The 27,279-nt window shown below is 38.6% G+C and overlaps 1 protein-coding gene across 1 annotated transcript; it reads right to left on the minus strand.

Annotated features, from left to right (window-relative positions):
• Positions 1 to 469: 469 nt before the first annotated feature.
• Positions 470 to 27,189, minus strand: GPR180 (G protein-coupled receptor 180). The gene is made up of 9 exons (XM_075526849.1): positions 26,990 to 27,189; positions 24,342 to 24,500; positions 20,790 to 20,984; positions 17,138 to 17,318; positions 16,883 to 16,932; positions 13,133 to 13,290; positions 6,647 to 6,838; positions 6,212 to 6,289; positions 470 to 4,539 (listed from the first exon to the last, which is right to left on the minus strand). Exons 1-9 carry the CDS (start codon positions 27,123 to 27,125, stop codon positions 4,381 to 4,383), a joined length of 1,308 nt encoding a protein of 435 aa, XP_075382964.1. The 5' UTR covers positions 27,126 to 27,189; the 3' UTR covers positions 470 to 4,380.
• Between the last annotated feature and the right edge of the window lie 90 nt (positions 27,190 to 27,279).

The raw sequence follows: 27,279 nt of genomic DNA on the forward strand, positions 1-27,279 counted from the left end.
AGCAGTTAGCCCAAATTAGCTGTGATCTCAAACCACACTCTCGGGTCTCTGATGGCTAGGGAGACTAAAGACATGGTAGGGAGGGCAAAGGAGAGACAGGAAAAGCGTGAAATCAAAACAGACCAAGGATAAAGAGAATACGCATACTAGATGCAAAGTAGGGGCTGGACTGTGAGTGTTGATCGTGGGAACAGATGGAGAGATAGAGAGAGAAATGACACCCATTACACTCAAAATCATATGTGTGAGAGAGGGGGAGAGCGGAAGGGAGAGTCACAGCGCGGTGGGAGAGATGGCATTCGCAAGGCAGGAAAAAGATTTGCAGAAAATAGTGGTTTAAGAAAAACTGGAATCAGAACTTACTGTTCACTGGAAAATCACAGTCTAGCTGTATCAGTGCAGTTAGAAAAGAACGAACCTTTGAAAAACAGTTTAGTACTTTCTCTTTTAATGTTTGACATTTGCAAGGATCACCTGCCCTTTGACCATTGCATAGTCACACAAAAGAGTTAAAAGGTACAGCATAACATCAGCTTTGGCCAGCCCAATAAACATTTATTGTATCAACTAGAGGCATAACATTGCATAGAATAAACTAGAGCCAAATCAAATAAAGTACTCTTCCAGTTCTGTAGAGGATCAAGATGCAAACAAAAAGACTTTGATACTTCCATGGCTCTCCATTGGCACAGGAACCAGAAAGGAATATTCATTAGATCTGACTATAAATGTTTGTCTTGCGTGGGAGGTCTTAGTATAGTAATATGTATTAGAAACTTGATATTTTTCCAATCAAGCCTTTCCACTTCTATTTACATATATTTAATTGTAAATATTCATTTTCCTACCTGAAGCACTTTTAAATAAATGTACAATAAACACATTCTACAGAGAAGGGGAGCGAATACCTTAGGGGTCTTGTGTTCCAGCCTCCACACTGCTGGTCGGGGGCAATGTGAGACGATCCCTCCTTGCAGCTTGTGGGGGGTCTTGTAGACCGAGTTGGTGATCTCACCCTCATTTCTCCTGAACCGCGATCCTCCCTCCAACCAATAAATCATCGACGCAAACCGGCATCTGTGCCAGTAGAAAAGGCGACGGCTGGCAAGGAGATGCCCTCTCACACGTAGAAGTGTATTTGTTCAGAGCACAACCAACTTCAGTTTGCAGTCCTGTCAATATACACTTACCTTTTCCGAGCACCGAAAGGCATGGGCAATAAAATTAGTATACTCTGTAACTGCAACTTTATTTAAAACAGAAGTGCATATTGCACAGAAACTCTCAAGTGAGATGTCGCCATCCGACCTCAACTAACCAGTGCTGTTCACCGTGGTCAGCAGCGGCAGCGCTGCCTTTGGGGGGAACACGCTTCGGCCCTCGCAGCGGCGAGGCGGCAGGGAGCCTGGAGCTGCCACAGCTCTCCCCGAGAATTCCCCGGGTATGCGGCAGCTTTCAGCGGGCACAAACCCACACCACTTACACACCGGGGCTACGGGCGTACCGAAGGAGTGCTTTTGTCCATCGCTGTCACCTAACGCATAGCTGATGTAGGGTGCATCGTGAGTTCCTCAGATGTATACAAGAGCCCCAGTTTGTGACAGAAAACGTTTTTTTTTGTGATGGAAAGCGTGTGTTAGAAAAAGAGAGAGAAAAAGTTTTCCAGTCAGGATGCACTGATCGAAGACAAGTGACAGAAGGCTGGAAGCTATTCTTTCAGATGAGGTTATGAAACCAAATTGATAAAATGGGTAACTGTGTGAGTAAGCATGAAAAAAGCAGGGTCTTATCAGCTGGTCTCATAGAAGATGTAAGTTAGGATGAAGAGACAGGCTTTCACATACGCAAACCCCTCTTCGGGCAAGATCCAGAGGCAGTAAGCTTCGAGCTAGAGTACAGGTAAGTATAAAGCTTTGTAAATTAGTCATACTTGAAGACTCCCCCGAAAAGATACCCTGTACCGAGTTAACTGACATCTCGAATATTATTGCTGTCATACTGACCTACTGCTACAGCACGCATTAATGATTTAATAACATAAAATTGGTGAGTGTTGGTTATGAAAGAATGCTAATAGACCTGGGCAGAAATGCATGTCCTTTGTACCGCTTACCATGAGAAAGTGGTACTTAATTGCTATGGTTACATTAATAGCAAAATTAAAACTGTATTTTCAAATCGTTGGATTCGATGCCAAACTAAGAGAGGGTAATGTTACCTGTTGACTTATGGGGCAATCTGGAAAAGATTAAGAGACAACATCTTATGCTTCATATTTACACTCAGATTTACCATGAATTCATTTTATGAATTGTTGTAGGGTATATTTATAAGGTGAAATTAAGATAGCATTTACCTTAATACTGACAGATTGAAGTCAGAGGGACTACAGAAAGTAAGAAAATACTTCTGGAAAATAAAACAAAGAGCGTGCCTCTTCTGAAAGTCACATACAGTTTTTTCCACATAGATTAAAACTTTTACCATGATGGATCATAAACTGTGAAGTAGTTCTTGTGTCTATCAGCAAATTCTATTTTTTGCATGAATTTCATGTCTTACACATGAGGACAGATAGAACACTTCTACTGCATTATTGGAGACTTATCAAAAACAGGATGCTTTTTTCTTGAGAAGATGAAAAGTACAGAGATAAGCAGGGAAATAAAGACTGAAGTTTTAACCAATAATATTTTTGTGTGGTTATCAGAGGAATGTAATAATTAATCTTTTAATCATTCTGAAGATTGTGTGAAATCATAATATCTCATCTTTTCCAGCCTCAACCTGCCATTCTTGATCTGAATTACAAACAATAAGAAAGGAGATGATTTAATGAGCAACTTTGTCATGTTGCCATTTTGCCTTAGTCAAAGGCAAATGTCTAGTTTTGCCTCTGAACTGAAATGGAATAGACTTATGTTTCAACTATGCTCGCAACTGAGGCAAATGTGAATGGAAAAGTTTGGGCTATTTTAAAGCTAGAACCCCGGTGTCTTCACATTTTCACAGAGACTTAATTAAGTACACACTGTTAAGAAGAAACAAACATTCGTTTACTAGAAAATAAAATCCGTGTTGTGAAGAAACACACACGTATGAAAAGAAGTCTAAAATTTGACAAATACTACACTAAATCCAAAAAGAAAGATTTCAGTCACAATGGCAATAGGTATGTTCTTACTATGAAGGAAAAAAAAATGTCAGCGTGATTTAATCACACTCAATAAATAGGCACTTCAATAAAGTATATATTTACACTGGCTTTCTGAATGCTAGGGCATCGCAAAGTAGTATGGCTTTATTACAATGGATGGAAGATGGCAACTACTTAGAACCCAGTGCCAACATGGATTATAACAAATCCAGTGAGTATTTTGTTTTTCAATTATTCATAGAAAATTTAATCCTGATTAAGTATCCTTGGGCAGGAATTCATGGGTAGTTGATGACTGAAACCAACATTTATTTGAAATGCTTCTGTTAATTTAATCTGTGTATATGGCTTAATTATGATTGAATCCTCAATGTAACAGAAATGAATTATATCAGGATTAAAATTCTAGTACCACATCACCCATTCCATTTTCTTTGCCTTTTTTTTCCTTTACAAGATGTGAGCCTGCTATTTTAATTACCTTTATGTTGCTATGTCTTCTAAGCCTCAAATACTGTTTAGACCTTCATTACTGGATGAAATTTTCAGTTACATTTATTTAAAAAAAAAAGGCAGATATAAACCCTATTTTCATTCCTATTAAAATTTTAACCAGTATGAACATTAGTTGCAGAAAAGGCTTTTCTTTTACACCAATAATAAAGGAAAGTTTCTTGCAGTCAGTTGTTAACATTTTACATGTGTTTTCTAGAGGACTCTCCCTCTTTGGTTTCCCCTTCTTTTATACTTACACATAAAATGCATTTTCTCTAAAGCACAAAAATAAAAGAACTTGTACTCATCGTTACGCATCACACCAATTTCACAACTGGCCTATTTCGGACTTGTTTGAGCTTGTAGATGTTTTAAGAACTGCATTTGATAAGACCTTCAAACCTAGTATTGATATAAAGTAAGGACATTTTTGTGGCTGTGAACGGGAGAGAAAAGATTCATTGTACTTTTCTCTGATACAGCTCAGCACCACATGCTACACACATAAACAATATTTATAAAATTATTCAAATTATGGATTTTTCCACTCCACAATACTTTTAACAGATTAATCTAGGGACCTTGTCAGACCAAAAGTCTGCGAAGTGCTTTGATATTATCACTCAGTTTTCCAGTGAAACCAATGTATCACACAGCTGTGACAAAAATACCTGTATATTTAGGTCATTATTGCACATTTATTACATAATGTATTCTTCCTAAACATCTCAGAAGTAAGGTCGATTTTTATGTCCAGACGATACTGTTAGTGGCAATGTCACTGACGACAGTGAAGATACTTCCCAATATAGACTATGAGATAGAAAAAGTCTGTAGAGGATAACCATGGAGATGCACTGACAGAGGATAACACCTATGGTAATAATCTAGAGACAAAAAAGAGAGAAAAGGAAAAAGTAAGTGAAAAAAACCCAACACCAAACAACTCAAAATAAATTTCTATCAGCATACTGTGTCAGTGCTTGAGGTTTAACTTTAAACCTTTTAATACTGCTGCAGTTACAAAACACTTGAACATGAATCTCAAGTCCAGGATTCAGACTCTCACACCTGGGTGTTTTTAGATCAGTAGATAGCCCTGGGCAAGTCACATAACCCTTCTGGCGGTCTCTGTTCTGGGGAATTTCAGACTTGCAATTCACCACCCATGCAGTTTCACAAGCAGAGGTGATGTTTAGATATTCTATTCTTACAACAAACAGAGCAGGGGAAAAAAAAAGCCTGAAAACACTTTGCACTAGCACAATCATGGAGCTGTGAGGATAGTGATTTATCAGTCTCACTTAGCCAGACCTCTTTTCAGTGCAAGTCTCTTCATCTGTAAAAGATGTGTAAGGCAGTATTTATCAAACGCATAAAGGTAACTACTCTTTCTGAGAAAGCAAAAGTCTAAATTTATGTACAAGAGAGTCTTTTAAAATAGATGTTTTTTCTTAAACAAATAAGGTATTTATTGATCATGCATTTCTTTATTATATTGAAATGCATTTAAAGAAGGGAACACAGCTAAATTAACATAATGTAGGAACTGCAGCTGCACACAATTGTTAAACTTGCCCAAACGCAAGAGCAGAGCAACTGTAATCTCCCTTCAGTAAGCTAAAAATCTCAAAATATTGCAAAAATTTCCTTTACTGATCCTGCATCTATAGATTGTCCCCCTGCCCTGATAATGTTTTCATCAAGGAACAACAAAAAGTCTCTTCATTAGTAGCTGTAGAGGAGTCTGTTTTCTCCCTAGATTTCTTGGATTTTTTTTTTTTTCCAAACGTGGTTTTTCATTTACTATATATTTTTAGTGGAATCTTTTTCTTTCCCTTACACAACCTCTACACAAATAAAAGCTCAATTTCTGAAAATGCACAGATGGTTATAACCATACAGAAAAGAAGCAAACTCTACCCTGGAATGAGGTAGTCAATCACCTGAGAATAGTAGCGCACTTTATCTGAACATGGCAGGCTCCACACACTAGTTCTCTAGTTCCCAATATGTTTAAGCAACCAAGAAACCCCATGAGACCACCTTTGTTTTTAACTGTTTAGAGCTTACAAACCAAACTACATATTTGGACAGATTTCTTAATCTAAAGAATACAGTTCAGCTACAGGTTCCCTGACCTATTTAGCCACATAAAGCTTTTAAAGGATGAAGACTAAAAAGCAAACAACAAAAAAAATCCACGGATGTATCTTTCTACTAGCTTTGTTAAAAGAATCCCCAAGGTGTTTTTAATTAAAAAACAAACAAGCAAACAATAAACCAAAACACCCCCTCCACATTTTCCTTTGACTTAACAATCCCACCCCCCCCCCCGCCCTTAACCTAGGAATGATTACCCTTAGATGATTCAAACCCTGTACGCCTTTGTAAAATATGACTCACATTAGCATCAATGAGAGCTGTGTGACTAAGACTTTTCAAGTTGCTTTGGGGTCATAAGATTAACAGCCTAAGAGCATGAGTTTGCTAACAAACACTGAACATGAAGAACAACTACTATTCAAATTCCATCTCTTTTATCTTGCCTGTACATACCTTTTCTCTTTGATATTCTCTGAATATTACAGAAATGGTTGCAAGACATGGGTGGCACAAAAACCAGAGAATGCAGGCCTAAAAGAGAAGATGAGTATAAGTTATAAAATGACTACATGCCAGTTCAGAAGAAAGAGATGACAGTTAGAGGAACTGCATTTACATTTCTGTCTATTTTATGAACCCATTGTTTAATTTTCAATCAACAGAATGAAAACCACACAATGAAAGGTGGGATTTCTGTTTAAAAAAGCTCTATACTCCTTGTCAAATTAAAATGACTACTCAGAGTATGATGACAGGGTGCAGTTTAATCAAATCAGACACTTAAACATTAGCTTTCTTATGAAGGAAAAGAGTTTAGTGCTTCAGTCAACTGCATGCCACAATTATATTTACAGCAGAAGGGATTAGTTTCCCTCATGTAACCCATACTTTGGCAAAGGTGATATAGAACTCCCTTTTCAGCGTGCTTCTCTCCACTGTGATGATCTGGTAAAGACCAGCAGCCAGTGACAAAGCTAGGCAAACTCTGAGGCCAATAAGCAGTCCGCTTGCTAAGCCATGGTGTGAATGGTAGCTGTGGTGATTCGTATCTTCAAACTGCTCCCAAATTAATAAAAAGCTCTGGAAAGGAACAACAACAGCAAAGTACGTTTAGAATAAACAAGGTTACGCTAAACCTCAATTAATCTTCCCATCACAGATTAAATTATCTGCACAACTGGTCATGCTCCACTCTGTTGGAGACCGACATGTTACACAAAAACCTCCTAGCCTGAACTGCTTTTTGGCCCTACCTATTACTCCAAGTGCAACTAGCAGGAACAGAGTCTCACTTCTTGCATTCCGTAACTTTTAGAAAGTTTGACAAGTTAAAGTTTCCTCTAATTTGGATAGAAGGAATGTGGCACCTTAGCATAAGATCTAAAATAATCACCTAGTTAAACAGTCGGCCTACTCAGCAGGAAGCCCACTGAAATGATTCCACAGAGCTACAGGGAGGTGTCTCCTTCCACTTGGGATCCACAACCTGTAAAGCTTGTTTCAAAGGCAGGCGACTACGCCTTTTCTTTCAAAATCCTAACAGGATTCGCTTTTCTTTTTAAAGATGGGGAAGTAAGAGGGTGGTGCTGCTGCCCCTTTTATACAATAGCCTAAAGGCTCAAGCATTCACCCAGGTTGAACTTGGATCTCCCACAATTCCCTTCTTTGCCTAAAGGATATCCAGCTCACATCTCCCACCTCCTTGGAGAGTGCCCCAACTGCCAGGCTATAGGCTGTTCTTGGGTGGGCCACTCTCCACCCCTTCTATTGAAGCTGTGCCATTGTGGAGAAAAGAATTCAACATCAGCTAGGTCAGAAACTGCGAACGAGCCTGACTCTGCAAGCAACCGGCTCGGCTCGGAAGCCTCCTAGGGTCTAGGAAAGGGAGCGTCACAGGTCTCAAATGCCATTCCAACATCTGGACAAGTGCTCTAGCCAACAGATAACTACACGAAAGATAGTGATCCTCCTTAACTCTCAGCACTGTATCCATTTGCTGCAGAATCCAATTTTGTAGGAGCACTGTGAGAAAGAATTTTGATAGATTCTCTAAGGAAAAACAGACTGAGAAGTGCCTAGTTTCTGAATCTTAGTTGGGTAGCAGGCAGGTGCCTACTTGTTCCATAAAAATTGGGTCTCGCTGAAGAATACCTTTTTAAAACTTTGGGAATGTTAACGTTATAAATTAGAATACCCATGAAGTTTAGACTCTCCCAGCATCATGTAGCAGCTGAATGGCATTTTAAGACTTGAATATACACTGGAATCCAGTTCACCTACTGCACACATCTAACTTGCACTTAGGTTTCAGGTGCCTAATGAAGCAGGCTTTCTGAAGAAAGGTAGGCAAATTTGATTTATATGAGTGAGGTGGCTCTGAAGGCCTTCAGAAGCAGACATTGTATGCCTCAATTTAGGAATCTGAATTAGTCAGATTCCTTTCTGAACACATTCAAAGGCTCTCTCACTACATTAATTACATAAAGACAAAAAGGTTACTGAAATTAACTTTTTTTTTAAACTGTGTAATCCACCTGTGCCTTCCAAAGGTGGGTGTTCTTGAGTCTCGTCAGGTGAGACAGGATCATTTTTGCTTGGAATATCCTTATAGAGTACTCTCTCGCTTTCCCCCTCCCTCACCTAGGCCATGACACAGCAAGCATGACTGCTGTCATTTCAGTCACTCCTCAACTACCTGGATGGAAAATGGAAGGAAAGGAGAGGGACAGATGTGAAGCATGCACATCTTGAACATCACTGATTATTAGTAAACAATCTGACCAACATGCTTCAAATGTTCCCACCATAACACTCCATTTCTGGTCCAAGCAAATGTCTTCAAATGATCAAATTACTTGACTGAGAATTCTGTCAAGGAGTAAGACTGAAATAAGAGAGTGTTTGGTAAAGTTGTGTCTACAGCACTAGTTTTGTCATGAAATTGATGAATTCCTATCACAGAAGTTATTTCAGTCCAGGTAGAATGTGCCCAGGCAACAAACAAGGGTTCTACAAGTTACAAAATCACTGCAGTCTTGTACAGAGCATTTTCCTTTTTGACATTTACGCTTGGGAATAGCCAGAGTATTTAACTTCCCTGGACTGGACATACATTGTCTGAGAAAATTAAAAAAAAATGTCCACCTATGTATAGAATCTTCCTGACAAAAGCATGCATCTGGGGGGAAGAAATATAGGCTGATGGAGATGGAACTGTGTTACTGCTTTAAGAACAAACTTTAGGTAGATCCCAGGGATAGCTTAACCTTGAAGAGCAGAGCTCATGAGGGTTTGAATTTTCCTTAACCTATACCAATAGTAACAAGCAACGAAGGAAACCACTTTCATGAGAAGATGACAAAGAGCTGGAGTAAAGGAATCATGAGAACAAAGTTCAAATCCTCCTGAGAAAATAGTGTCTGACAGCAGGGTATGCTCTGGACTAGCCCTTTAAAGAGTCTAAACTGTGTAAACAACACAGGAATCAGTTGATCAAAGACTGCGTGTAGTGACAGCAATGTAACATCACAGAAGTCCAGCTTCCTTCAGTTTCATTAGATTATTCCAAAATAAGCAGAAGGCAGAGGCGTTAGAGGCAGAGATGGAACCGTCAGTGCAACACACTGGAAACTTGGACAAGATGAATATGTGTCATTGCCCTTACTATGAGCTGGGACTGTTCTCACAGAACAGAGAAAAGCAGGATCCTCTAAAAAAGAAATCTGTGCTATGGAGTGTTTCTAGGTTACAATGGATTAGGCAGTCTGTTCTCAATGAAGGAAGAGCTTCCATAGACAAGCATGATCTTGAAGTAAAAATCTCTTTGGCTTGCTATGCTTGAGAAATCAAGGTAAATAAGCCCTGAAGTCCCTTACCTTCACCACAGAAAGGCATACAACAGGTCACTTGGCTGCAAGATCAGGAACAAGCTGAAAAAACACCCAGACACCAACCTGCTGAAGTGGATACCAGAGACGGTTTTTTTGTTGGCAGTGAGCAGAACTATGTTGGAGCTCTGAGAAGAAATCAGGGGGGAAATCCTAATTTTCAGCCAGAAGAACAACGCTGCTTAGGCTGTAGACAAACAACTGGATGAGCTAGGTAGCTGAAGAGCTGACTTGCACTAGCTATGTCCAACATTAAAGTCACAACTGCTTCGTCATAAAGGAAAGGAGAATGACCATTTCCTTGTTTACGTAAGACACTGTTCAAAATGCCCGACTTCACCTGCACATACTTCTGACCTATCTTGGTTCACAGTGGACACCAACCACTGCCCAGTACTGGTCTTCCTCTTTGAATGCTAGAAGAATGTTTGCCATGGACATCATCCTGATGTTCCAGGTATACTTGTTGAACCTTCACATCCACACAATGAAGAACCAGACACTCTTCTTTTTTGGCATGAGGAAACAATTATGGTAGAACCCCTCCTCCCCTTCACTATGCCAACACTGACTTTATGGCAAGCCAAGATAACATATCAATCTCCAGTAAAGGCAGGTTCTCATGGGACAGATCATCTCTGAGAGGCAAGGGGAAGGGGGAAGCAAAAGGGAAATTAAAAGTAGCAGCAAGGCAAAGTGGATTAACTAGGCTGCTTCTAACTGCATCTAGTACTTGGGTATCTGATATCATGCAATACCAGTACAGTAAAAATGGTTTAGATCCAAGGTCAGAGGCAGAGCTCATTCTGAGCACACTTTTGGGGTGTAACTAAGAACCCCTATGAAGCGTGATGTCTAATGCAGTAAGATTCTATGTCATTTTGGTCAGGTTCAAAGTGATCAACTATCATTCTAGAATCATTGCCTCCACTCTGATCAGCCCTGAAAGCTGAAACTGCTCAGGTCTATGTGATGGGAAACTCCTGCCATCAATAATGTTTTGAACAAGGTTTGTGTCTCAGCAGCAGAGAGTGGAATCTTTAATGAATACAGAGCAGCCTGGGAATCTTTTGTTCTGAGGCTGAAATAAAGAACAAGTTAAGGCAAAGGGAGATGCTGAATGGCAGACTTGTCCCTCCTTTGAGATGCTACTTCTTTGCAGCCGCAAAGACCACAAGAGATTTGCTGACTAGGAGGCTGTGTCCACCCTACACTGATGGTAACCTGTAAACACAGCCTGGAAAATTGCTAGTGTTTCTGAAATAACAAAAAGAAAGAATCCATAGCATCAGTACAAAGAGGAGAAAATCCCTGAAAATTTGCTGAGTAATTTGAACTAGTAGCAGGCAAACAGGGTCAGATAGTTTGCCAGTTAAAGCTGCAGTTAAGTTGAAGAATAACATGTCTTCCCAGGCTGTCCACTTGCTTGGCTTCCCTGAAGATGAGATGAGGACAGGCAGTGTAGAACGTCAATAAAACTAACATGGTTCAATCTCTATCTGCTGCGTTAGGGTAATGCATGTGGTTTCCAGCACCCTCCACAGCAAGTCCTCAGAACATCTCTGTTATCCATGTAAGTCTGTCTAGCCTCTGGCATGGGAGCAAGCTGGCTCTCCCATAAGAATCTCTGGGAAAGAGCAGGACAGGAAGGAGGTTATTCTAGGTTTTTAATCATTAAAAGTGCTCATTGATTGCCCTGTTACAGCAGGTCCAACACCCACATCAATCTAGACAGACCAGTGAACAACAGACTAATCCAGAGAATGAAGTCTTGAGCTGACTTTGATAGAGGTGATGCTGTCTGGATCTTGCTCTCCTGAGCTCAACAGCCACATTCTGTATTAAGGAGAAGTCTGGCAGAAGGTATATGTGTATGTACTGAACCATGAGATGGAAAACATCCTCTCCAGACGGGGCAAGGATACTCTTGGTGTCAGGGAACTTTTGCTGGAGACAGTAGACACTGAGCTGGGGGTGCAAAACCACCTAGGCAATGACATACTCTGATATCCATATTCTGTTCCTACAAGACTCCTGCCAAACCTGACATTCCCAATGGTACCAGAAGGAGAGATGTGGTAGAGCTGTGCCTTTGTGGTAAAAAGTAAGACAGCCAACTTTGTGCCAACGCTCCAGTGGTGCTCAAAGAGCCAACACAAATGTGTAATGGACCACTACTGGGGGAAGCAGCATATATGTATGATACCTGCCCCAATTTTTACCACAAATAACAACCAAAAAAAGATCAAGCTGATGATACCGAGTGTCCTTTCTATGTATAGTAAAAAGGAAACAACAACAAAAAACTTTTCAGTCTCAAGTGACAGAGTACTAACACACCCATATGTATGTACAAGTGGAGAGGCATGAATAAAATTAAATACTTTAGAAGTCTTCTTTACTACCAGCATTTAAAATTTCTGGCGCTAGATGGGTGTCAAAGTAAGGCGGAATGAACCTATCTTTAAATTTCAATAGTCCCATTGACCTTAATAGCCTTTGGTTTATATTCTTAATTAGCAAGAAATGTCAGCTCCCAGCTACTCTTAATGTTTTAGCAGTCCACTTATTTAGTTTGGAAGCAGCACTAATTACAGATACTACTCAAATGGCACAAAATCTTCAGTATAATCTCTTCCTCATTACTGTCTCCAGTTTCTCCTTGCTCTTCTCCTTCTCAATGGCTTTCAGATTCTCTTGTCTTTATGCTGTGATTTAAAAAAATTTGTTTACAAAAGGCACCACCAGGGTTGGATGATCTCCATTACAATTTACTTTTAAGTTACTGGTTTACTTGACTTTCTAATTTATACTAATGGAAAATATTTGAATGAAATTATGTGTCAGACCATTTGTTTATTTGCAAGACCAATCCTGCACATGAGCCTTTCAAGAATTCCCTTATATTGATTGAAAAGACCATTATACATCCTATTTGAGTGGTTCTAAGAGGACACTGAGGATTTCAATTTTTTTTTGGTGACAGAAAGAATTTCTCACAGCAGCTTCTCCCATCTTTCCTCATGCTCCTTGTTGTCACCCCCCACAATGTAGTTCACAACCTCGCAGTTGTACTGATTACAACTATTTATAGGACCACATTATAAATCAGATCAGCAAAATGACTGTGCTGAAATCGCTCTCTCTTTTTTTTTTTTTTTTGTAATCTAGATCATTCCACTGATCTGGTTAACAGTATAATGCTACGAACAATGGGCACAAAAAGGAGTCTGGAAAACTGTGGGAACTTCTTAAGTGGTTTTGCTGCTGAACAAAAACATACTGTGGAGCTACACCTTAAATTGTTAAAGTAAAGAGAAGGTGTTGTTACCTATTAGACATACTGGGTGCACATTATACTGTGGGGTTTTTTTTCCAGTCTTGATACTCCCTCCCTCATAAAATATTGAAATTAGTTGGTTCACGGTTCTGTCATACTTAATAGCAGCTGTATATTTCAGTACAATAATGAATATAAAATACAAACCTGTGTAACAACAACTACTACAGCAATGCCAGTAGATGTTGGAGTGGAATCCCACTGAAGAGGTCTGCCATGAGATTTCTTCATTCTGCCTATTGTCCAACCCATACACAGACTCAACAATAAATACAGCATTTGTATCTGTGAGACTATGTCACACACTATTGAAAACAAAGAAAAATAAATAGAGTCACAACAAAAATAAAGTTTTTTCTAAAGCAAAGAGAAATGTTCTATATAGCTACAAATGAAGGATGGACATTTACGCCTCTGTATCACCTTTAGTCATAATTTTGATGATAGTTTGACTAGCTGAAGTTGCTTTGCCACAAAACGTGGATATTTTGAGTAGTTTCCAGTGACCAAACAGATCACTATCAGCTTTGCTCTAGTTACGCTGCAGTTCTGTAACAACACGGGCGCAGTGCCACATCCTTCCAAATCCCACTCTTGTGTCAAAGAAGTCTGGGCTCAGGAGTCCATCTGCATAAATAGACTTATAAATGCTAAAGAATTAAAATCATATGTATGTTAATGACACTGCAAATATGACATGATGAAATGAACTCCTTTCTTTGCTCTGAAAACTTTTGTTCAAAAATCAGATAGTTGCATTGTACTTTAAATTAATTGCACTTTGTCTTAAGGATGCAGTACCTTGCAACAGAAAGCACAAATATTTAGGACAAATTCCACTCTCAGATACTTAAAGGGGAAAATATAATGAATACCCTAACACAAACTTCATTTGGAGCAACAAATGGCCTGTATTTCATTTTATTAAATGCAAACTACCTTTGCCTCATTTTGCTATGTCCATTTTTTTGCTCTGTTTGGGAACAATTAACACATACTCCATAAAGTTACATTCTTAATCAGCGTCAAACCTGCGTTTGAAGCTGTAGCTGAATAAAGAAAACTTCAAGGTAGAATATATTAAAGCCTTTACTTGTTAGCCTTGCTGAAGTAGTACTGACAGTAGAAAGAACTGAAGATTTCTTTCTGGGCGATTGTTAGCTTTAGACCTGATAAGTTTTTGACTTAAACTTATTGAACAATTTTTAAGTTGGTGTTTGGACTTGAGAGTAAACTGTCCCATTGTACTGGTGTAGCAGAGATGTACAAGAAAAATTGATTCTTATATTATGTAAATGGCACATTTGGTTCAGAAACCAGAGATTGGGCACTACACACAACAATGCTTTCTTTTTCACTTGATTAATATTTCAGTTCAATTAAATTTGTTCCTTATCTGTAACTTTCACTTACACTATCAGCTACAAGAAAAATATTCCTATGACACAAAAGCAAACTTCTATTTTTATACAACTGGACTGTATTATAAATGTACTTCCACATTTACTAAAAATATTGGCACAGAAAATGTTGCCACTGTACAGAGATTAATATGCACACAAGGGAAGTGTGTCAAATGAAGATCAGCTACAATATTTCCCTGATGCTCAGCAATACTAGCAAAATAAGGATATAAACCAGATTTCACCACATTATTCCTGGGATGTATTTAATATTCTCACAGTTTATATGCTTAAATGCTTCTTAATGTATTCAGATGCCTTTGCTGTTTAAGAAATGTCAAGAGCTTTTAGTAAATACAAACTTGCTCATTCTTTAATAAAATGAACTGGCACTGATTTTGGGCATGATCTTGGAATTATTTTACAATGCTAGCTATGGAGACATAGTACTCGCTAGAAAAAATTGTTAATGTGAACTCAAGGCATGCCAAACCAGTGTCACAAATCCAAGCTAGAGAAATGACTGAACAAATCTGGATATTCTAGAGACCATTTTATTTTCTGTCACTCCTTAAGATAACTTGCCCTATAAGTTATAGCCAGATATCATCTCTCAATGACATCTTGGATATAGATATTACTCTGCTTCAGTGTGGCAACAATTTGAGTAGATTGCCAGACAAAATGGTATAAGAAAAAAAATCAGTACCGTCTTTAATCTTTGACATCTCATACACCTTGCCAGAAAGTAAGAAGGTTGAGAGAAATTTCTAAAATTACAATAATCCCACGATATCCAGGGTCAGTGTAAAGTCACATGCTACTGAGCCGATACTCCATTTGTCTGATTTCATCACAATTTATCTTTTTTGGCTGTTCAACAGGCATAATAATATTGTTTGACTTTTCACATTTCGATCTTATCAAAAGTTAAAAGATTACTATTTGTGATGCTTTTGAGTACCAGGATTATTTGTGTGATTTATGCGATTAAATTAGGCGATAAATTAGACTGAGGGTCAGGTCTTTATACATGGTAAAGACTAAATTATGGTAGAAAAAGAATAATTGCTTGGGATAGTATCTGAACAGGTTTCTAGAAAGAAATTCTGGCCCCAGTGAAGTCAACAGAAATTTTACCATTTACTTTTAACTCGGATTTCTGTTCTGATACAAGAAAAATGGTAGCACCTTCCATCTTCAAACTATACTACTTGCTATCAGCCATTCTTCAGAATTGTAATTGACACTGTACCTTTCACATTTCTATTACTTCTGCTCTTTTACTGTTTTGAGAACCATGAATCTTAAAAACAGTAGGAAAGGAAAACTCTCTTAGCTGAATTAAAGAAATTCAGCTATTGATTCAAAAAATATTATTTTTTTCTTAATAACCTTTGCTTCAAGCAAATAAAAGTGGGCTATTCACTATATACATACACAGAAAATCTAACATGCAGCTCTGAAGTTCTGGCTGTGTAGTTAACACTGGGTTTCTCACTGTGGAGGAGTTATGACTACCTCCATATTCTCAATTTAATTTCAGGAGACGAGAGGGGAAGTTTAATAATACAGTTGCTGGAGCAGCTGCAAGGAGCTGCTAACTCAAATGGTTAAAACAAGAAAGAGGCAATTACTGTGGTGCCAAGTGCCATCAAGAGGCTGTTAATTCCAATTGCAAGCTTCTAAATGAACTCTAGGAAGGGAAATATTTTTCTATATAGGATGTTACTCTCCAATGCTATCTCACTACCACAGTACTACTTTCTTGGGGGGCTTCAAGCCAATCAAAAGGCAATGTATTTGCTTAGAAATGACCCCCCAATGCTTTGAATGTGAACTACAGAAAAAAACCCCAACAATGTTTAACCCTGAAGAATCCAGCAGGAGTAAATTAGTGCATTTTAGTGCATTGGTGCATCCTATAACATCCAAGGGATGTTATAGGAATTCAGTTCCAATGAGAACTCAGAATATCCATACAGAGTGGAGAAAAATGCTTTGTTAACATAAATTCTTTACATAAGCATTTTTTGCATCACTCCAATCCTATCACTTGTGGTATAAAATACTTACTTTTTCATTATAATAAATGTTAAATTTGCTAGTAAAATGACACACTCCATAAAGTATGATTAAGTTTCCTAAAAAGCTTCGCTACTCTAGATCATGCAAACTCTGCAAAACCCTTCAACGTATTGAAACATTTACTCATGTGATAGGCACGTATTTAAGTGTTTGTAGGATGGAATCTTCAGACAAGAAAATCTTTTAAAAAATCCGAACCAATATCACAATTGTATAACTTTAAATACATCTATTGTAAACATCCAGAATAAAACCCGTTTTTCAGAAGGGCAACTTTTAGTATTTTATATTAGAAATCCAGTGGTATGGTCCAAGATCATAATACAGTCCAACAACAGCATTTGCTAATGTATTATACAGATTAATGTGTAGGAATATGTAAGAAACAGTAGACAAGCATACTCACATTCTGCCAGACTTCCCATAAAAGGTGCTCCTATTCCATCTCTAGAATAACTGATAAAAGAACAAAAGATGATATTTTTAAGTGAGTGAGTCTTAAATGTGCATTCTCTCTTAAAATTACATTTAGGCAATGATGTAGTTCTAAAAAGTCAGTCCTATGTTTTGTCACAATCACCCCAGGAAAGATTATGTACTGATCTTTACAACATGATGTTCTTCGAGTCTTAAGACTGAAAGCAAAAATATGCAAAGATACCTTGAGAAATGCAGGTAGTTGGCAAAAGCTGAAGCAGCCTGCAACAGTAATGCAATTGTCAACACCTTTAATACAGTATGCATAGGTCCACGCTTCTTAATTGTTTGCCATAGGGACTGTGCATATATGCAAGCAGTTACGAAGTATGCTAGGACAAGCAGGAAAAAGAATTCATGTAATCCTGTGAAAAAAGAAATGCAGCTTAGTTTTTATAAAAAACTGTTGCTACTAGCAGTAAATAACTAAAACAAAACATATTTTTTATATAATCACTGGGAAATACTTAGTAACTGTCACCCAAAAGTGGTAGTACAGATAAAATGAGTAAATCAGAGCCTACTTTATCCAAGAAAGTCAGTGACATTTTTCAGACAGCTGATTATTGTTTGATCTGACAAAGTATTTTTTATTCCACAATACCTTTTCTGAGTGTAGGAGAGATTCTGTTCAAATACAAATAGCTTTGTAGCAATTACTGAAATAGAAATCACTTTATAAGTGGCATACAGTTTCTTGATAAACAGAAAATAATTGTAGCCCATTTGATCAGTTAGGAACATATTTATTAAAGGACTAATTTTTAGCTCCTTTTTTTTTTTCTTCAGTTTTTAAAGGCACAATCTGAGGTGAGAGAAGCCTAGAACAGACTTCTGTTGAATCTATTTAACCACTGGGTGTCACTCTTCCTCCACATAAAGCAGTTAGTCCAAGAAGCACAGTTGACCAAAACAGAAAACTTTTTAGATAAAGAAAAATGGAAAGAAAAATAGCACAGAGAAAAATAAGAAGTTCATAGAGTGGATTTTTTTGCACCAATCTGAAAAAAAAAAAGCCCAAAGTTTTTTATATTATTTACAAAAGAAGAGTCCTCTAATTTTCAGTCTGGCAGTAGTCTGGTAAAATGCTTCCCTGAAGACCTGGATCCTGGAAATCTTTTCTATTGTCCAGGAGCTTTGGAACCCACCATATGAGCTCCCAAAGGGTCAAAGCCAGTGAGCTATAAGCAAAACCGGGTAAACAGAAATTTCTCACAAAAAACTTATGTTTTTCTTCTCCAACCTTCCTTGAAACCAAGTGGTGCCCACAGAATCAGATTCTGAACAAAGTTTTTCCTCCAGCAGCAAAACAATTCTGCTAAAAACTTCAACCAGCTCCATGCAGAGATTAGAAACAGAGCAGTTACACACATTTCAATCTCTAAGCTGAAAAACACTAGAACTGGATGAGTTCTCAACAGTTGCTAGTACTAGAACTTCTACAGCTAAAATTAATCAGGTTGGACATACATACAGTGAAATGGCAGAAAAAGAGCATAAGGTAATAAAGACTCATAAAACAGAAATTTCAGGGCCATTCTGCTTCTCTTGTATACCTATACAAAAGCATGATTTATGACTGACAAAAATATGCGGTTTAGATCAAATCTCTTATTCTTCCTTTCACTCTTTATCTTTCTGCTTCAAAAGACACCCACAGAAGTTGGCAAGATTCTGTAGATAAATTATTTCTCATCATGATGAGTGGGTACACATGGAAAACTCTTTAGGAAAATCAACTAGCTTTTAATAAACACTAAAACATTTAGGATAGAAAGCTTCTTCCAACCCAAGACAGATTATGGATGATTGGCTTGAGACTAAAAGGATTTAAAAGAAAGTTGCACTGAAATACAACTATAAAAAAACCAGAAGGGTAATTTTCAACCTGTCTTTTTTATGTTTCCTGACTTTCAAGTAACCTAGAGTTGACAGAGAAAATAAAACATATGTACCTTAATTTGAAATACCTAACTTCAAAGATCTTCAAAATGCTGTCTACCTGGTCAGCTGCCCTTATAAATCCTACATTCCACTGGTACCACGTCTTTCCTAAAAAAGCCTACCATATAAAATGACAAAAGATTACTTGCTGGGGATCAGAAGGCAGGCCTCCTTCTCTCTCAAGGCAAACATCTTAATCACAAGGTTACAGTCTCAAGTTCTTTCCTATACTTTCCTTACAGTCCATTTAATTTTGAGATCTCCTGTGTCAGGCCACAACTTCAGTTACTAAAGTGAAGGGTGACCTAACTAGAACCATCTGGAACTATGTAGTTTTTAAGTTGCCCGAGTGAAAGAACCAAGAAATGAAGCTGGATCTTTTCTCTGATGCCCTAATATTCTGCACTGCACATCTCTATGGAAAAAAGGACAAAAATTATTCCCCAAAGATGCATTAAAAAAAAAAAAAGTAGAGAATGAGAGAGAAGAAATTCTCATCAGTTCTTTGAAAGTAGACACAGGCATGTAACCTTAGGATTCATGGCAGTGTTGCACGTTTTAATTCTGAATAAACAGAGGTGTTCCTCTGCAACCATGGAAGACATGGCATGTAAAGCTCATCCTATTTCCTACTTGTTAGATCTAAATACGTGCATCCAACACAGTTATACACCTCCCTGCTTGGCATGCAAGCTGTTCAGAGTTCTGTTTCTGAGTGCTCAAAGTCTTCCTACAAAATTAACATAGAGCTGAGATGCCTCTCTAGGAGGTCTGTACACTACTTTTAAGGACCACATGACATCTTATAGCTGCTTTGCACCTTGATTTAGCAAAAGAATGCTACTATTGCTTTTTGAGAATATATAAATTAACCTAGAATTCACTTTTGGATACAAAATTCACCAAATAAAAACTGCCAACTAAGTTTATTGCACAATTAAGAAGTTAAAGAGCCAGGTAGGTCAACTTATAAGCCTTGAAAACCAGATGATTATCAGTGCTACTTTCTTACAGATTCTGCTAAATGTTTCAGCGAGTATTTTCTTCCCTTCAGAAAGGGAGCTGCCTTTGTTCCCTCTATATCCTCTTGAAACCAAGAATGACAGCAGGGCACGTGATTCCGAGCGTAGCAATTAGGCTCATTCTGGGTATGTAGGTTAAATCTGTATATGAAGGCAGACTAAGCCTATTGGGCTCTTCCCTTACCACAGACCTAGGTTAGTGACACGTTGATGAGGCCTCCCAGAGCAGTGAAGCTAAGCACTGCAATGAAGCCTACATTAGGTTGGTTTGGATCACGAAAGCATACAATTTTATGTAGGCATTTCTTTAGCTGCTGTCTTCTAGAAGTTTTTCTTTGCATTTCTTAAATAAAATAAAATCAGGACTGACAAATATCTCATCTAATCTGTGGCTTGTGACTAAATTACTTAGAAAGACCTAAACATTGAACTGAAATTGTATTGGTCAAATGTTATATTGTGCATGTACTCGTGTTGCACAGAATCAAATTTTACACAGCTAAGGAATTTCACGAATTAAATAAGCAAATTCATTAAAATCAGGGATTAAATTTACATTGAAGCAGAAGCTTACAATTTCAACAGGGGAAAAATACCTATTAGCAAAGATGTCAACACTATCTTTCCTGGTGCATCTGTGCTTCCAGTTAGGCAAGTTTTGGAAAGTCAGCCTAGAGAAAGGGAAGGATTTTTCTGTAATACCAGAAAATGAATTAAAGTTTACTCTCTGTGAGAAAGTAGAATCTGAAATATAAAAGACTCTGCTATCCATTCCCCAGTGCCACACTTTTCTAAGCATAGTAAGTACTGATTTGTTTGGGTGATCAGATCCTTAACTTACAAATCTAATTTTAAGAAAAAAAATCTTACCAGATTCCCCTGCGCTAAAGTGATCTAATGGATTCCCTTCTGCATCTGGGTTTAGTAAGACCATTTCAAACTGAATATCCTCGGATTCAGAATAATTCTCCTCGCAGGTAAACTTGTCTACATAAAACACATACCATGTTTCCGGATAAGGAATCTGGGACACTGTCAGATTTTGCTCTGTGTGGTTCACAGTCACTTTGGAAGAAAACAAACGAACAAAAAAAAGGAGTAAATACTCGATTAGTTTGTTTTTAGAAAACTCATCTCTGAATGAAGATAAAATTTAAATCCACAATATCATATACAGGTTACAAACCACACACAGTACAAAACAGTCTTTGTTTTGAAAGCTAGCCATAACACCAGAGGCCAGACTTCCATCCTTGCCTTTTGTTTCAAATAGGTGCAGGCAAGGGTCAGTGAGGGTATGCACCGCATTCCATCTCTCAGCTTTTGGGTTCGCTGGGAGGGCTCCCTTCTGCCAGAAGCCAGTAACTGCAAACCGTGTCTCCTATGCTTAGCACATTTCCATCCTCTAGTACCGTACTGATGGGACTAGCTATTTTGTATTAGCCAACAGATACTTCTGCAGTATGAAAAATACCTTTGTGAAATTTATTCTACTCTATTTTCAAAGACATTTAGAGCACTGAACAGGAACAGCCACATGCAAGATTGATAGACAATAGTGTGCATGCTTTCAAGGTGCAACTTAGCATATTTTACAGCATCTTCCCCAAACTGTAATAGACTGAATTTCAATTGACAGCTAAGGGCGGAGACCACTGTCCAATAAAATTGCATATTTCAAATCAGTTTACATTCAAAACCAACTATGTAAGAGATTGAAGTTTCATCTGCTCATTGGTCTTACCACTATTTTTCCTAAAAGCAACTATTAATGAATGCACAATCTCTCCAAAATAAACACTTGCTGAAAATGAAATCTGTGGCTCCGTATGTTTGGGTGAAACTATAAGAACAGTAAATACTGTTACACTGATTACTGAACTTGAGTGCTAATCAGCTCAACCATACATGAAGTCACCTCTGTAGAAAAAATAACAATATAATGACTGGACTGTAGATTAATTCACCTTAAGGGTTTAAGATGACAATGGCTAAGGATGAAGAAAGAGAAAAATGTCATTAAAATTCTACAAAACAAACTATTTCTGGTTTTTATGCAAAGGCCTTTCTATATGAAGAAGGTGCAAACATACATACGAAACAACCCTTAGCAAACTCATTATCCCTAAATATTTTGTAGAAAAAATTTAGAACTAATTTCTAACTTGAAGCCTACCTGTGAAAAACATTTATATAATTTAAATAAACTTGTTTCAACTTCAAGAAGTTATTTTCCATTCTCTGAAGGCATGAACTGATCAACATTAGGGTCCAGAAAGAAATGTATGATGTGTCTCTTTGCAGCAATTGTCATGAAGTACAAATTCGGACAACACATGAACCAGAAAAAAAAGAGTGTTCTAACACAGGCAATCTGTCTTGTGTAGCTAATGGTGAGTATGCATTCCACTCTGGAGCTACATATCTTATCAATCAAATATACAAAGTGAAACAGCTCCCTTCAAAAAATCGAGATTTTTAAAAAACACAGTTTTAGGATTTCATATGGTGCTTAATCCAAATGAAAGGCAAACTGCAGCTGACAGGTGGCTTTACTCTCCATCTGTACTCTCAGCTGAGTTCTGACACAGTGTTACTTGCATCAAGACTAAGGATCACACAGAGCGTGTTTAATCAGTTTTCCATCAAATCTGCAAGCTAACTCAAAAGAAATGAAGTAAGATAAAATAAAAATGTAATTGATTTTGCCCAAGATCAGCAAACAGATCCAACTCACCCTGTGGTCATATGATTCCTAAACACAATAGGAAACAGCGAGAACATTGCTGGGACAGACAGGAGTGACGGACCAACTGCTGGTCATTTCAGTAGCACTTCATGTTCAGCTCAGATCAAGTGTAAGGGAACTACATCCTTAGAAGTGACATCTGTATAAGATTTCGTTATGACAATGTTCCAGGAGATCAATTTGTTACTCTAGGGATTCTGGCCGCACAGAAGAAATGTATTTAAAAAAGAAGCGGTATTCACTTAAGACATATTTGAATGAAGTTTCTAATATTAATTTAATTCTTAAAGGAAAATTTATGCTTTAGGAAGGTTTTGTAATAATACAATCAATAAATGGTGCAAAAATGATTATTTCAGTATGTTTGTCTTCCAGTTACATAACTGAATTCTTCAATGTTTTACTGTTCTTTTAAATTTAGATGGATACTCAAGTTAAGCTTTATCGTGATTAGCTCATCTTTGATATTGTATTAAAAATTTTCTAACATGTTTTGTACATCAAAGAGTGACAGGCCTGTGCTATCGTGAAAATGAAAATATCCTTTTATTTTTGTTTTCTCATCTTTGAAAAATGCCATTTCCATGGAATTGGAGCACAGGAGCCTCCTGTGTTATATGCGACAAATGTTATATGAGCCTGTGTTATATGTGACAAATGTTATATGAGCCTCCTGTGTTATATGTGACAAATGAGATATTTTCCTCCATAAACAAAAGACAACAAGATAACATGTATATTCTGTACCAGTATAACTATCAGCTCAAATATTAAAAACATTTGAATGGGAGATTCAGTGATGAATACCAAATTACAAGATTGAAGGGTGAAAAAATATTAATGCAGGCAAGTTATAAAGTAAGGCAGCATAACCCAGATTAATTTTCGCAGATGACCTTACAGACACGGGGAGAAGGAAGCTAATGATTATGAGGTTGTGAAAGAAAAAAAAAAACAACAGAGAAAAAAGGTTTTCAGGTACAAAGTTACCCTGTTACTGTGTACTTGGGCTATATGCTCCCACTTTACAAGCATTCACTTCAGAAGTTGAGAGGTAACTGCAGCAGGCTCCATCAGTTTGCCTCTCATTTTTTTCATTTCACTGCAATGAAAGTCACCATTCAAACTGTACATTTGACTGTCCCAAACATATAGATTCTCAGTTCTTCAGTTTCATGTTACAATGGCATTCTTTGCAAATTCCTTCAAATACTCAACATAATCTTTTTTTATGGAAAAGTCTGAGATTAAAAAAAAAAAAGACAGACTTTTACTCCAAGCAGAGTTAAAGAAAATCTCTGTACTGAATGAGTAAATGAAACTTCAGCCAAACTTGTACCCTTTCCAAGTTGTGTACAAGTGAGAGCATGAGACTAGAACTGGTCATAAAGTTTGGCTGTTTGCATTTAAGTCATTATTTGTCAGGGATTGTTCATTTTCCAGCAGTATACTAAATCATAACTTGCAAGCAAAGTCTTCTGAAGTGATACAAACACAGCGATTTTATTTCCTTGTAATAATTTTTAATTACAGAAGTAAAAACAGGACTTCGGCCTTAAGTTGATGCAAAGTCCAAATTCACTGAAATAAATATTCTAAATACACAGATAACTTAACAGGGTTCTAAATACACAGATAACTTAATTCATAAGGGCAAAAAAGTAGCAACTCACTTGTCAGCTGAGCTTTAGAGAACTTCTCTGTACAGCTGTGATCTTGGATATTGTTCTGCAGCTTCTGCCATTCCTCTGCTTGAAACAGGTGAAGTCTAGCTGCTTTTGTCACAGCTACTGCTACGTTCTTGATTCTGACACACAGAACAGCATGGTCACCTTGATATTTAAAAAATAAAATCAACTACTCTGCCTTGATGTCAGTTACAAACAAAAAGCTAGCGTGGCATAGATTTTTTTATAAGTAGCAGCACTAAAGCTTCACTTTATTTCTTAAACTTTTACCACTACTTCCCTTAAAAGTCTTTACACTCTTTCAGAAACAATTTCTATACATCTCATTAACACAATACTGCATGCACGATTCTCTGTGATGGTATTTAACAAACCTTCACCATAACCCAAATGTCATTAACCTTCTCTACTACAAACAGCCTTCCCTCCCCCTCTTTTTTTTTTTTTAAACAGACTTCCAGATAACCTTTTTTTTCTTTTCTCCCACCTCAAATTTTATTTTCTCAAGTTCAAGTAAAGACAGTGCCTCAATCAGTCTCAATAACTGATTCAAAGTCTCATATTTTATGACCTTTGTAGCACAATTATGAGCATCATAGGGTAGCTCTTGAGTCTAATACCAGAACAACTTATGTAAATGGACCTTCATGTTATGGACTGATTAGAGCTAAAATACTTAATTATAGATGACAGATGTCAAATGGATACAAAGAAAATCAAACTTCAAAAGTGTTCTCTAACGTGTCAGTCTACCTATAGGCTGGAGCTTGACATAGAGAAATATTTTAGCCGTTTTAGAACTAGGTCATTTGACACAATTTATCTTGTCTGGGTAATTCCACAATCCTCAAACTTATTTTGAAAAATTATTTCATTATATATTGCCATAGACTTCTTTAATGTAACAGTATCCTAAATTAAAAGATAGGATTTAATGGAGGAAAAAAACCAATCAGTACTGCAAGAGCACAAACTCATTCAAATTTCAGCAAGCTTTGTATGTTTTTTAAACTGTCAGAGCAATCTTCTTTCCCACCTAACCTAGGCACCAGCTGGATGTGAGTAAATAGACTACTACCAGCTCCAAATAAGCTTTGCCAGGAAGGTTTGCCTGTTCAGAGCCAGCTGCAAAATAGCAGTCCTGCAATAAAACCTCAAAAGAGGTGATCTCCTGGGATCTGTAAAATGTTATATGGACTACAGTTTACCTAAGTTGCTAGTAAAAGATGTTGAAAAATTAACAGAAGGTTCTAAAAAAGCCCATATGGCTTCACTATGACCCGAAATATGTATCGTTGTGGATATTCATGCAGAAAGAGGAATATTTCTAAGGAAATACACAACGTCAACTTGTAGAATAAATTATATCTGAACACCTAAACCACTCATCTTGAATCTTAACATTCTTTTCTCAGATTTAAGCAGTGCACTTTTTTCTTTAGATCTATTTAGAGTGCTTCTACAATTATCTTCTAGGACAGTGATAATTAACTGCTTTCAAGTCACTCCACAAGCTATCCCCACCCTATCTATCATCTCTCATTCAGCGCTGGAAGGTCACATTCCAACTCTTCTTGGCTTATCCCATTTTCCTTCATCCCATTAGAATTTTTTCTTGCAACATTTTTGTTTTCCTCTCATGCTACTCCTCCAGTCTGGGAGGAAGCCTGTGTAAATACATGAAGTATTATCTTCATGGTTGCCTTTCGAAGCATTCCGCAGAACTCTTCTGCCGTGAAACTGAGAAAGTAAAGAGTCTCAGCTACTGAAATACTGAGGATATAGGAAAAGCATGCTGACCGGCATAGCCTCATTGTATATGGCACTCACCATGCTTGTGTATATCTCTTTTTGCAAAGTAAAACTTCTGTAGCAAGGAGAGTAATTTCCAACCTGTATTTCTGCAGCGGCCATTCTAACAGGATTCTAGCCCACTGTTAGGCCTCTTAACTAACAGTCAGGAGTTATTACTAACAAGGAGTTAACAACACAGGAAAGAAAACCCATTGGGAATAATCAGGTGAGAATTTACATTATGATGCACAGTGACACTAAAAAACTCCAGCGATGTGAAAGGGACGCGCAATGATAAGCATCGTTCTCATTCGCTGGAGTTGCAGGAGGGAAGGAGAGGTGCATGTGAAAGTTAAGATGCCTCCGCTCTCCCGGATACTCCCGCCACGTCAGGCTGTGGGACGCGACGGGAAGCACCGCGCCGAGTACCCACGACAGCACTTTGCCGTTCTCCGATGAATAGCGACGCTGTTCATCTAGTACGGCGGGCTGTTACCAACTCCCGTTTCCACCGACTTGGCGCAGCCACGCCTCGGTCGAGCGGGGTCCCGCTCCTGGCCGAGCTTCCCATCGCCCCTCCGCCGCTGCCTCCTCACCGCCCGCAGAGCGGATCGGACCTGCTGCGCGTCCCGGCGGAGGGCGGGCTGCCCCCGCTGCCCGGCGCCGCTCCCCGCACCCCTCAGGCCGCCGCCTTAACGGCTCCCCCCCGCGCGCCGCTCTGACGCGCCCCAACGGCTCCTCGCCCCCCGTTTCAGGACGGCGGACAGGGACGGCGCGGCCGGGCCGCGGGGCGCGCAGCCGCTCGCTCCCCCCCTTCCTCCCCTCCCTCGGGCACCCACCGTGGAACTGGAACCGCGCCACGGGCCGCCACGGCTCCAGCCGGGCGGCGGCGCTGGCGAAGCCGCCCCGCAGCGTCTTGCCCCCGGCGCCCCACCAGCCGGCGGCGCACAGGAGCCACAGCAGCCGCCACCTCATCCTCGGGCCCCGCCGGCGGCGGCCGCCGCTGCCCGCCCCCGCCCCGGCTCGCGCCGCCGCGTCACGTGACCCCCACCCCTCTGGGTTACCAGCGGGCGCGGGACAGGCGAAGGGGAGGGCAGGAGCGGAAAGAGAGCCAATGGGAGCCGCGCGC

This window comes from Mycteria americana, chromosome 1 (genome assembly GCF_035582795.1).
Source record: "Mycteria americana isolate JAX WOST 10 ecotype Jacksonville Zoo and Gardens chromosome 1, USCA_MyAme_1.0, whole genome shotgun sequence".
NCBI lineage: Eukaryota > Metazoa > Chordata > Aves > Ciconiiformes > Ciconiidae > Mycteria > Mycteria americana.

Excerpts from the sequence above, each read along its gene's own strand:
- GPR180 (XM_075526849.1), bottom strand. The coding sequence starts at position 27,125 with ATGAGGTGGCGGCTGCTGTGGCTCCTGTGCGCCGCCGGCTGGTGGGGC. Across the intron at positions 17,319-20,789 it reads CTTTAGCGCAGGGGAATCTG|GATTACATGAATTCTTTTTC; the intron begins GTAAGATTTTTT and ends CTTTTTTCACAG. Across the intron at positions 4,540-6,211 it reads GAGAATATCAAAGAGAAAAG|ATTATTACCATAGGTGTTAT; the intron begins GTATGTACAGGC and ends TTTTGTCTCTAG.